We start from the raw sequence: 11,942 nt of genomic DNA on the forward strand, positions 1-11,942 counted from the left end.
TTGAGTATAAAGTGCTATAGGAAATTGTTGCCACATTTGTCCAGCTGTTATGTAACAACATCTAATGTTAAGCTACGAGAATATATTGTCTATTTCCGGCAGCTGTTTCATATGTAAACATTAGGGTTAACAAAAATCTGATCTATCAAGTTTATGTTGTAAAATCAATCTACTTGCATTTAGAAAAAAAAAATTTGTCTGCAAGGAAACATTTTTAGATTATTTTTTATCTTAAGCAAAAAAAAACCTATTCTAAATGATGCTTACTACTTATCAATTCTTCGCCACCGTATTTGAATAGCTTGGGCGGAAATCCATCGGCTCTCGACGCTTTGGTTTCCTTGAGGTGGGTAATTGCTTCTTTTTGGTGGAGCAATGGAACGTTTGCTTCATCGATTGGGGAATTTGGTTCACTGTCTCCTGGTGTTATGCTTTCACAGTCATTCAGCGGGCTGAAGAAATGTTCCCTCCATAATTTCAGTATGATCTGGGCACCTGTCATTAGATCATTTCTGGGGGTTCTACCAAAGTAGGCTCGGATTTTGCAACCTTCTGTTATCCGCCTATCTCATGTCGCATGTATTTTGGTCGATTGCGAGGTAGACAGGCGATTTTTTCCGAAAACCAATTGTATGTAAGGAGCTTGAATTGCCGTCCTCCAGTTGCTCACCCTGGCGTTATAGTCGTCAAGCACGAGGGGGCAGCTCACATAGGTGCGCTACAATTTCTCATAGAACACATCTTTGGTCGCATCGTCCTTCTCTTCCTATGGGGCGTGGGTGCAAATCAGCGATATGTTGAAGAACTTCGGCATAAATGCGCATTGTTGCTGTACAACGAATCTCACACCGATTTTGTCTTCACTGTCCCTCTCATGTCAGTCTGTACTAACCGAAGTGACATTATCTCCTTAAATTTTGACGGAACTACAATTAGGGCGCCCATAAACCACTAAAACTGAACGAAAACTCTACGTAAGCTGAGCTGCATAATAAACAAACTTTACCTTTCCCAGAGGAAAGTAAAACAATTTCGGGAAAAAGTTAACAACAACAAGTGGCTAAAGTGCACAAACTGGCAAAACACAGCATTAGTCGCCATAGCTACAACAACAATGAGCTAAAAATGGCAGTTGTGGCAACAACAAACTAATCATGCACTTAATAACTTTTCAATCAGTGTTCTCAATATCGAAAATGTCCAGCTTGCGCAAACACGAAGGCTTTGTTGGGTATCAACGACACTCGAGTGGTTGGTGGGTAGGTGTGTGTGTGTGTGTGCGTATGGACACCCACTAGCATAAAAGTATCGCTATGCGCCATTCAACTCAAATAGAAAGGGAGTTGCAACGATTATCCATACTTTTTCTACGCATGTGTGTGTGTGTGTGTGTGTGAGTGAGTGTGCCTGCTGTCAAAAACTAGCCAACACTGCAATAGAGAAACTCTGTCACTCGTCTCCAGCAACAACCACACACACTGCTAACTTCCAAAGCACGCTTTGCCACCAAAAGTTGCATGCAACCGAATTCTGTTTGTCTGGTTGGCCGAATGTTTGACTTGAGCTTCACTTTGGCTGCCAATGCGTTACAGCTCTGCACCTCAGGCCACTTCAACTGTCATTTCAATTTTGCTGTTGCCGCTACAACCGTTGTCATTGTAATTGTATATACTAGAGTGCTGCATGGGGCACGAAATGTCTTCTCAATCGGCTTTTAAACGTGTTGGCGTAACTCATTGCATACATTTAGGCACCCGAGCGCTGCAATGTTTATTTAGTGTACAACAATGTTAAGCCAAAGATCACCTATTCCCAACAAACATCACCGAGCTTCACAACTAACGGTAGAGTGCACTTTTGTTGTTGTTTCTGTTTCTGTTTTTCTTTTTCTAATTTTAAATGTGTCACTCATTGTTAGTGCCGCTATGTAAATGCGTCCGCCTTCCCTGCCATCAGTCATCACTCAGCAGGGAGCAGAGGCAGTGCTAAGTGCATCTATATAGACTAACGGTACATGACTGAAATTGGTTATTCTAACAATTTTGACCGGGGCACAGACAACACGATTTGACATTCAGTGCCCATTTGGCCATTTTGACCGCAACTTTTAACTCCTCTGTCTACACAACACTCACGCACACACACAAACACACTTACACTTAAGTGCAGTCCTATTTGCATGTCTCTGGCTGCGCTCACAGCATCGTGCGAGTGCACGGCCTTGTGCTCAATTGTAGCTCAGTTGCTGTAAAATTCATGTCATCGTCGCTTTCCTGCTCTTTGATACACACATTCTTCCGCCTGGTGCTGCCGCAATTCGCAGCAGGGCGGGAGGTTAAGAGCGTGGAGTGCGGCATGTGCAAATTTGTGCAGCTTTATGTGCTTTTATTGGTTGCACTCTAAAAGGGCCGCAAAGTCATGTTTACATACGAAAAGTTTGTGATGGCTTCTTTCGGGCTTGTTTTCTATTTTGGAGGTTAGGGCAATTTTTTCTGAGTTTTTTCTTCATATAACAATCTACTACATACATTATTTAGTGAAAATAAATTGTATTGTAAAAACTAAAGCTGAGTGTAGAGAAAGGAAATATTTGTTTATTTATTTAGAAAGGTCAAATCTTATGAGAAAGTGCAATGTTACCGATTTTTGTTTGAATGAAAACTGAGTTGACAATAAATACAACATATTAACTTCGACTGCACCGAAGCTCTCCTCAAGCGAATTTTTTTATAACAATAGAGGGTACAAAAAGATATTTGTCTTGATTTTGAACAGTAAATACAAGGTCTGTCGCAAAAGAAACAAAACTTTTTAAATATAACTGTTTCTGGTGGCGCCACCTATTGGTGGGTATATGAAATAAAAAGTTTGATGTCTTGTTGACATTTCGTAAAAATTTTAAGAAAATTGGATAACTACAATCATTGTTATCGATCAAAAAGTGACAGCACCTTTGGTCATCGGTCGTAAAATGCATTTTGAACAAAGAGAAAATATTAAATTTTGTTTTAAACTTGGGAAAACGTTTACTCAAACATTTCAAATGATGAAAAAAGTTTATGGTGATCAGTGCCTATCCCGTAGTAATGTGCATGAGTGGTTTAAGCGATTCCCAGAAGGTCGTGAGGACCTCTGTGACGATCAGAAGTCGGGCCGGCCAAAATCAGTGATTACCCAAAACAATATTGAAAAAGGTGCAGGAATTTATTAAGAATGAGCTGAGATCTTCTTTGCGTTACATGGAAATGGAGTTAAATATCACCAAAGACTCCATTCATCGCATTTTGTTAGATAAATTGGGTCTACGGAAGGAGTGCTCCAAGTTTGTTCCGCACAAATTGACTGAAGAGCAAAAATTGCTACGAATCCAACATTGTAAGGATTTGATTAAAGAGTCGAGAAAGGACATAAACTACAAATATTCGATTGTGACTGGTGATGAAACGTGGTGCTTTCAATATGATAATGAAACCAAACGTCAAAGTGCTGAATGGAAGCATCCAGACGAGCCATCACCGAAAAAAAGTCGTCTTAAGAGGTCAAAAATAAAGACAACGCTGATTTGTTTTTACGATTCCGAGGCTATTGTACACCGAGAGTTCGTCCCACCTGGCCAAACGATTAATGCTGTGTTTTACCTTGGTGTTATGAAGCATCTTTTGTCACGCATTCGTCGTGCTTCACCACAATACCGTGAGGCAGGGTCCTGGCGCCTGTTGCACGGTAATGCGCCGTGTCATCGGTCTACGCTTGCCACTGATTTTCTGACAAAAAACTCCATATTAACCATTAATCACTCACCCTACTCACCTGATCTGTTACCCTGTAATTTTTACCTATTTGAAAAACATCATTTGCCCATCAAAGGACACCGGTTTCAGGACATTTCAGCTATCCAAAAGGCAACGACCGATATTCTCAAGAGCATTCCGAAAAATGACCTTAAACACTCATTTGAAATGCTAATTGACCGGGCTAAACGCTGTATCGAAGCACAAGGAAACTACTTTGAATAAAAAAATATAACTTTTGAAAAATATTAATTTTTTGTTGTTTTTTTTTAACAGTCCTGTTTCTTTTGCGACAGACCTTGTATATATGGCAGCTATAGTGGTATAATCTAAACAATATTTTCGATAATTCTAGCTGTACCGGAAACAATAATCTATATCTTTACTAAATTTCGTGAAGATACCGACCCTTGAGTTTGTATGACGGCAGTTTAGTTTGAGGTGGAGAATTCGTCACACAAAATCTCTAAGTTTTTTGCGAACTTTAAGAGCTACTTGATGTCTACGTTTGTCCGGTCCATCGAATTTCGAAACTCCTATATGCTTGAGTCGATTTCTAGATAGTGCTGAACAAAAGCATAAGGGGTGTTCCTTTCTCTCTCATGTTAACTTCTCTGCACTTTCTGCATGAATGTTTATCACTTATGTTCATTCGACTTGCATGTGATGACAGTAGACCTTGTGAGTAAAAAGCAAGCGAGTTTTCTTAAGGATCTTTCGCGTATGATCTTGGCGATACCGCATGCACTTAAGACGTTCCAACTCACCTTGATCCGCCTGTCAGTGCTTTCGTAAATTTTGTTGTATATCGTTCTAAGTGACTTCCATATTTCCTGTACTTGTTAGGTAGGCAAACGGTTGGCACTTTTGGTACTCTCATCAGCTGCATCGTTCAAATTTAGTATATATGCAGCCGCTACATTTACTGCTTCTAAGAACATTCTCTGATAGAATGCGATGTGAGTTTAATGCCATAATTGCTGCCTGGCTATCAACATATATACAATATTTACATGTATTATATTTTATGTTCCACTCTCTCTTAGCTATGTCGGCCGCTTTTACAACTGCAAATACTTCCGCCTAGAATTTTCTAGTAATCCGGAAACTTTACGGGTCGCCTGAGATCCAGCTCTAGGCAAAAGATTCTGGCTCTCACTCCGTTGTGCATTTTGTATCCATCTGTGTAGATGTTATTAGTAAATTTAAACCAAATCCTTGCTGTACCCTTTCTAATGGCTTAAAGAATCAAGATTAATCTTTTAGAAACCTTCATTTTTTCTAGAAATCAAAGACTATATAATTTAAACAATGGTTATGGTATGAACCTCGCGCTGAAGTCAGATGGAGATGATAAGAAGGTGCATTGAAAACTAAGTGGGATTGTTTCGTTTCAGAGCCATATCTCTTTTTTAAATAGTCTTAAATGTTTAGTAGGCACAATAGGCGGTCTGGAAAGTTCATACCTCATTACAGAAAAATTAATTTTTGTTCGAAAAAATGTACTTTATTGTTCAACATAGTAGATATCAGGGGTGATACATCGATTACAGCTGCATTCTATAGCAATTTTTTTTCGAGAGAATCGACTTTTGTTCTTCATTGCCGCTAAATTTATTTATAGATAACATTTGCTTGAGATGTGAGAACAAAAACGAAGACTTGGGGAAAGAATAATTCTCATTTCCAGATATCCGATAAAAATGTTCAATGCGACCGCATGTATAGTCCATATAATCCTGAAGGTAACAGCTTTACACGCTTTGGAATCGGTTTATTCATTCTTCATCACTTGAGTGGTGACAAAATCTGAATTTTTAGGTATTTAAATTTTTCAAAACTGATTAAAATAGTGTGAGTCATATTGGTTTCTGTTGCTATTGACGACGCTCTTTAAAACAAAGATTTCCTAGGATTCTCCCAATATCGGTGGGGTATTTGATATGCTATTTTCTCTAACTCTTATCTGTAGTCTAATGAAATCACATCTGGACTTCCAGACGACCAGTCCTCCGCATGTGTGAAACCAGAAATATTGCTTTTTGCCACTATTGGGCATTTTGTGCTTTGTGTGCTGGAGCAGAATCTTGATGAAAAATCGAATGCTTCCATTGAAGAGGCTATTACTAAACTGCTATCATGCCAGTGTTTTTACATTTCTACCAAACCATTAAAGGTAGGTAGGTGGATGGCGGCGACGTCGAAATACGTTGGAATACTACTTTTTTCGTATATCGAATTTTTTGCGTAGATGTTGTTCGTTTTCTCATTAAAAAGTTTTTCAGCAGTGAATTTTTTCTCAGCTGTAAAAATAATACTACTTTCATGGCCGTTGGTCGCGTTCCAGTGAAGAAGTGGCTTGTATCAATTGAGCCTAATTTGCTTTGAGAGTGTTTTCAGAAGACGGCCAGTTAACTGTTGGTGGGTGTTTAGTTGAAGATTATCTGGCAAAAGTTTTGACATTGATCGATTTATATGAGCAAAAAATAGTAAGACTTTCTTCATAATTTTAAAATTCTTAGTTTATTTGTCAAAATCTATGTCGTGACTCAGCGCCAGTAGTAATACGCTTCATGACATTCTGGTAGGCGGAAAGCATTATTTTACAGACGTTAACGCGACACTGTTTTACGCAAAAAATTGTGATTCTGGAACCAGTCGCATTTTCACGTTTCTTATGCCACAATGATCTTTCAAAATGGTTTTCGGTGATTTTTCCGATATCCCAAAGATGCAATTAAGATCTCTGACTGTTAGTCGTTGAGTCTCAAGCACCGACACCTTTATTTCATTGACGTGTTGATTATCAGTTGATGTTGATATCCACCTGCTGCACCTGGTTCATCGTCAACGCGTTCTCGACTCTTTTTGAATAACTTGTACCAATCAAAACACTTACTCGCGACAAATTATTGTCACCGAAGATCTTTTCCAACAACCTGAACGTTGCGGCAACAGAAATTTTATTCACAAAATTTAATGAAACCTCTTTCTTGAGTAATTTCATTCATCGTACAATTCACCGAATGCACTTGATGCACTTCAGAAAGACAGGTTCTACTAAACACTAATGATTATTTTGATGTGACATTTAGCATAGCTGTCACTAGCAGTTATACCAACCTATAAAAAAATCAAGGAGAAAGTTTTCTAGTGGAATTTAAATTAAAAAGTCTTACTATTTTTTGCCCATATATTCCCTTCACATACATACTTTCTTTCTTCTGGGTGGATGCAAATACGTTTGCTGGCAGTTTTTATGGCTGTATTGCTTCTAACCACCCGCGGATTAGCGGTTTGCCGACTTCCTGATTGCAAAAAATGATTAGTATTCGGATTTGAGGGCATTATTCATGATTTTCTGGTACAAACTTAAATCATAAATAAGTGTTACGGCGATTATTTATACATATAAGTATATAAGTATATAGCTTTAAGACTGTGCATTAATTATTCCCCACTAACATTTTCCAGCAGTCAAATCAAACATTTTCATGTTACTTAATGTCACTCATACGCACCGTCAGCCTAATGTGCATTAATTTGCATGCAAACACACACATACTCAGCCATATCCAAACTGAATTTTGCGCAAACGGAGCAAATCAAACCGAATGGGCATGGTGATTCCATTCCGCTTTAATATACGAATTTTCGGCAATTATAACGCCATCAACGTTGCCATTTCCGCCAATGAGCCCCACCAACATTTCTAAATAGCATGCAAGCAAATTACCACAGCGCAGCCGCTCATAAATTAACATATTAAGGTAGCTTGTCGGCTGAGAGAGAGGCTGAAGCACTTCAATGGCAAGCAGCGGATGGTCGGCAACGCAGGATGCCAACAATGCCAAGGCGCTCGGCGTACCAAAGGACGCGCCTCTTGGTGGCGATGCTGCGGCAGTGCAGGGGCAGTGAGCGCTGCCAAACCACAGCGGCAGCGGTGCAGGCAAGCAGAAAACCAAAGATATTCATGTGACCAGGGCCATTAAGCATGATGGATCTGCTGTAAAATTGAAATGGAAATCTACCACACACCCAAACATACACACATACATAGAGACTGTACACACGGTTGGCCCAGAGGAGCAGCGCAGGGGACGCGCGCACACAAGCACTACACCAACTAAGCAACAACAACAATAAAGTGCAGCTAAGATGATAAGCACACGCTGTCCGGGTGTGCAACGCAGCCGAGGCGCTGGGTTTGGTAGCTGGCATTCACGCTTGAAATGGCAAAAACAAAAAGCCAACGAACCAACGCGCAACCAATGGGCGAACGAAAGGACAACCGAGCAGGCGAGTTGAAGGACTCCAGTTACTAAGATATGCAAGCATTTAGCTAAGGTCGTAGAAGATGGGTCACTGAGCTTGTGTATGTATTTGTGTCGTGTGCTTGTTTGGCTGTTTGCGTGTATGTTAGCTGCTGACATGCCAGCTAGCAGTATTCTCTACACGCACACACGCACACACACAATGCAATTAACTATGGCATATTAAGTTTTTGTCCATTTTGGTTCGCTGAAGTGTAGTCGTCTGCTAGCTACAGCGCATAACTGTAACTGTAACTGCTCAATCTCACATTTTTTGTGTGTTTCTCGCATAAATTTGTGTCTCTCCTTGTAAGAGCATAAATTTTCGGCGTTCACCTCTCTCCCGCTGCCGTGGCCGTCTACGCTTGACTGCAAGTCATTAATGCTGCACAATCAGCATTTCGGCGATAATTTATGTTGTCGCTGGCGAAGTTTACATTTCGCTTTTCTTTCTTTATTTTTTCTAAAATTTTGATAAGCCCAAACATGCATGGATACGAAAACTTAAAATTTCAAATTCAGAAATTTTTTGACTTCCTTGTGATTCGGGTGCAATTAAGTCTCGTTGATGCAATGTGCTCTTTTTTCGTGGTTCTTATCATAGCTCAGATAATATTAAATAACATGTTAATGGATTTGACTAAACTGACCGGCACAGGTATTGCTCGCTGGGCTTGTACTTTAAATCTTGGTATGGTATTTAAGATGAAGGATTCAAAAGTTATATTATCGTGATGGCATCACAACTTATACTGAAAGGATAAGGCTGACTGTAAACTACCGATAATATGGTCCAGAGGTTCTTTCAACCAAGTGGCCAAGTGACCACTACGGTACCACTAAGTACCACGTAATTTTCGATTACCCAGCTCAGTATTTTGACTAAAATTTCTGCTATACTACGCTGAATGTTGTTTTTGAGCTCCTCGAGCATTGCTGTTTGATTAGCGTAAGCTTTTGATTTAACATACCCTCTGGTTTCTTCTAGAGAAAATCCAAATTCATTGTACTGGCTGGCGGAGCAGGAGGATTATTCAATATGTCCCAAAGATTTTATAATATTTGACGTTATGGCCCAAGTTGAAATTAGCTCTTATTCGAGGATAGAGTTCCTGCGACAATTATACTCAAATAGCGGGAACTCAGCATTAACTAACTAATGAAACTTTCCTTGGTTTGTAATACGTTATTTAACTTTCTCCTTGTATTGCTGACATTTTCAGTTAAAAGAGTATGAATATGTGGTTTCTAGCATAGACAAAACTCAAACTTGCGGACTACTCTCAATCACACATTGGATTGGTGTAAAATTTTGTCATTATTTTCAGTAAGGTTTGGCATTTCACTATGGTATAAGACTTGTAAATTGTCCCAAATTCACAAATCCACATTCATAGAAAATATTATCTTCTCAGATGAGGCTCATTACTGACTTAATGGCTTCGTCAACAAACAAAATTGTCCTTATTGGAGTGAGACAAAGCCTTGAGTGGTTCAGGAATCGCAATTATAACCTCAAAAATATACCGTTTGGTGCGGATTGTGATTTAACGGCATCATCAGGCCTTTTTACTTTGGAAATGAAGCGATAGCGAGCGTTATATAATGATGTTGACCGACTCTGGAATTTTATTTACTTGACTCGGATGACTTATCCTGTATGTTCCAGTGGGACTCACAGCATATGTAAAAGAAACTCTGGCTACCATCAAACGAAGTTAATTCATCATTATCCTCAATTATAAGTAAGGAGACTTTGCAAAATTGACTAAGTAGTATTCCTCACTGTGGTCAATAATTTAAAATTTTTATATTCTTCGATTTTTAAACACGAAATATTTTAAAAATAGTTTGTCTATATATATGTAAATATAGGCAAGAACAGCTTCCCCCAGTATTAACCTTGAGATTTTAGTTGATTTAAAAGCGTGAATAAAGAAAATGCAAATTTAAGTATCTGAAAGAAAACCAAATATTATTCTCAAATAAAAATACATTTGAACCACCATTAAACTTACATTTGTGAAAGTTTCCAAGGAGACAGGTACAATATTTCCAGCCAGTAAAGGTTCGACCTTCTGCGTGATTTGCATGAAAACAATCAAAGAACGGCGAAATTTCATGTCTAGCCGATGCCAATGGCAAGAAAACATGGAATTAGTCAATTTACTCATCTCCATTAAGGCCTCGTCCATAAGCCAACAAGATGGCGCCACTTCAATAATAACAGCAACGAAGAAAATCAAAAATTTCACCATTTGTGACGTAGTATAATCGCCGCCAACAAAGGTAACTGCCGGCACGCTCAGACCCAAAGCGGTACTCACCAACTGAACGAAGACGGTGCCGGAAATCGAGCCGCGTATGCATTTGTAATAACTGAAAGTTTTACCTGAAGCATTAGCATTACGAACCAATATGGCGGTATTCCTACTACCTCATACATTCTCGATGTCCTTCCACACACGCCACCAGTTGCTGGTAATGATGCGCCTCACTTTGTTCCGCACAGCTGCCCAAGTGTGCGATGCGTGAATTTAAGATACGCAAATGCGCCACCAACAAAGCCAGATACGCCACAGTGTAGGTATCGCAGCAGATGGCGTTCGTCAGTAACACACCCACCGCGAATAGTTCAATGACGCCTGCGAGAAAATATAAAGACAGTGAGTGCTGCCAGTCGAAAGGCATCCAGCCCTCGAAGGGTAGTCTGTGACGCATGATGCTAAGCAGACCGTAGACCATCAGAGATGTCCAGAAGCCTATAAAAACCGTCAAAAAGCTCCACACACAGTAGCGCATGATACGTCTCAGGTAAGCGATATCTTCGGACCGTTGCTCCACTTGTCTATCCAGTGCGTGTAAATGTTGTGCGGCCTTTGGTAAATCCGTTTGTATGTAATAGAACATGATGATCTGCTTGCCGGCAGTGTAGAATAACGGCAGTACGACGCTGAGATTGGCGAGTTTATCGTCGACGCCGATTGGCATGACGAACGATGCCAGATACACCGATGGAAAGATAACACCCGTAAAGAAATTGACCAGGAAGGAAAGGGCTAAGTAGAGCCAACGATAGCGCTTAGGTGGGTGCATGCCGAGGTAGCGCCACCAGCGCCAGATGTAGTTGACTGCATCGATGGAGCTAATTTTTGTTGCAGATGTGGCAAGTTTTCCTTCTTCTTCGTTGGCCGGCATTTTTCTTCCTTTTGTGGATTTCATTTTGATTTCAAAGCGCTTATCTTAACTGCTTCTAATAACTTGTAGCAGTAAACAACTTGACTTCCGTCTTTTATATCGACACAGCTCTTTGAAGTTGTCCGTCGGACGTAACTAAAAAGTTCTACAAAAAGATTAATAATCACAATGGTCAAGGTCTTACAAATCTTAATTAAGATATACAGTGTTTAAAAATGAACAAACTCCAGTTAAACATTGCTAAGATAGTAGAAATCTAAATAGATCTTATCGCATTTCAAATGTCTTGAAGTAAGCTGTCGAGTCACAACAATTTTGATCGCTTACAAGTTGAGAGCTTGTATCCTCTCAACGCGTTCTACAAAAATCAACTTTGATCCATGATGTAGTTCCGAGGTACTCATCTTTATGAGTAAGGTTACATTTAGACATGCATTTGAGATCTAAAATCTAAAACTCTGACTCTAAATAGGAAGTTCGTTAAGCCGGTTATATATTCATCGTTCTGTAAGCCACGAGCCCTAGAGCTCGCTTCTGGTTGGCAGCTGAATCTTCTTCTCCGAGTGAGATTGAGCCAAAAGCTATGGTTTCGAACGGGGCGTGATGGATGGAGACGGTTAAACGACCATGAAGAACGACC

General features: G+C 39.8%; 1 protein-coding gene across 1 annotated transcript; it reads right to left on the bottom strand.

Moving 5' to 3' along the window:
- Positions 1–718: 718 nt before the first annotated feature.
- On the bottom strand, positions 719–11,302 carry LOC120773095 (odorant receptor 42a-like). Its single transcript, XM_040102063.1, has 3 exons — positions 10,542–11,302; positions 10,360–10,483; positions 719–766 (listed from the first exon to the last, which is right to left on the bottom strand). Exons 1-3 carry the CDS (start codon positions 11,300–11,302, stop codon positions 719–721), a joined length of 933 nt encoding a protein of 310 aa, XP_039957997.1.
- Positions 11,303–11,942: the final 640 nt, after the last annotated feature.

Source organism: Bactrocera tryoni, chromosome 3 (genome assembly GCF_016617805.1).
Source record: "Bactrocera tryoni isolate S06 chromosome 3, CSIRO_BtryS06_freeze2, whole genome shotgun sequence".
Lineage (NCBI taxonomy): Eukaryota > Metazoa > Arthropoda > Insecta > Diptera > Tephritidae > Bactrocera > Bactrocera tryoni.

Coding starts and splice junctions, on each gene's coding strand:
- LOC120773095 (XM_040102063.1), bottom strand. CDS start 11,302: ATGCCGGCCAACGAAGAAGAAGGAAAACTTGCCACATCTGCAACAAAA. Junction 10,484..10,541: donor GGACATCGAGAATGTATGAG/GTAGTAGGAATA, acceptor TAAAACTTTCAG/TTATTACAAATGCATACGCG. Junction 767..10,359: donor ATTATACTACGTCACAAATG/GTGAAATTTTTG, acceptor CACGCCCCATAG/GAAGAGAAGGACGATGCGAC.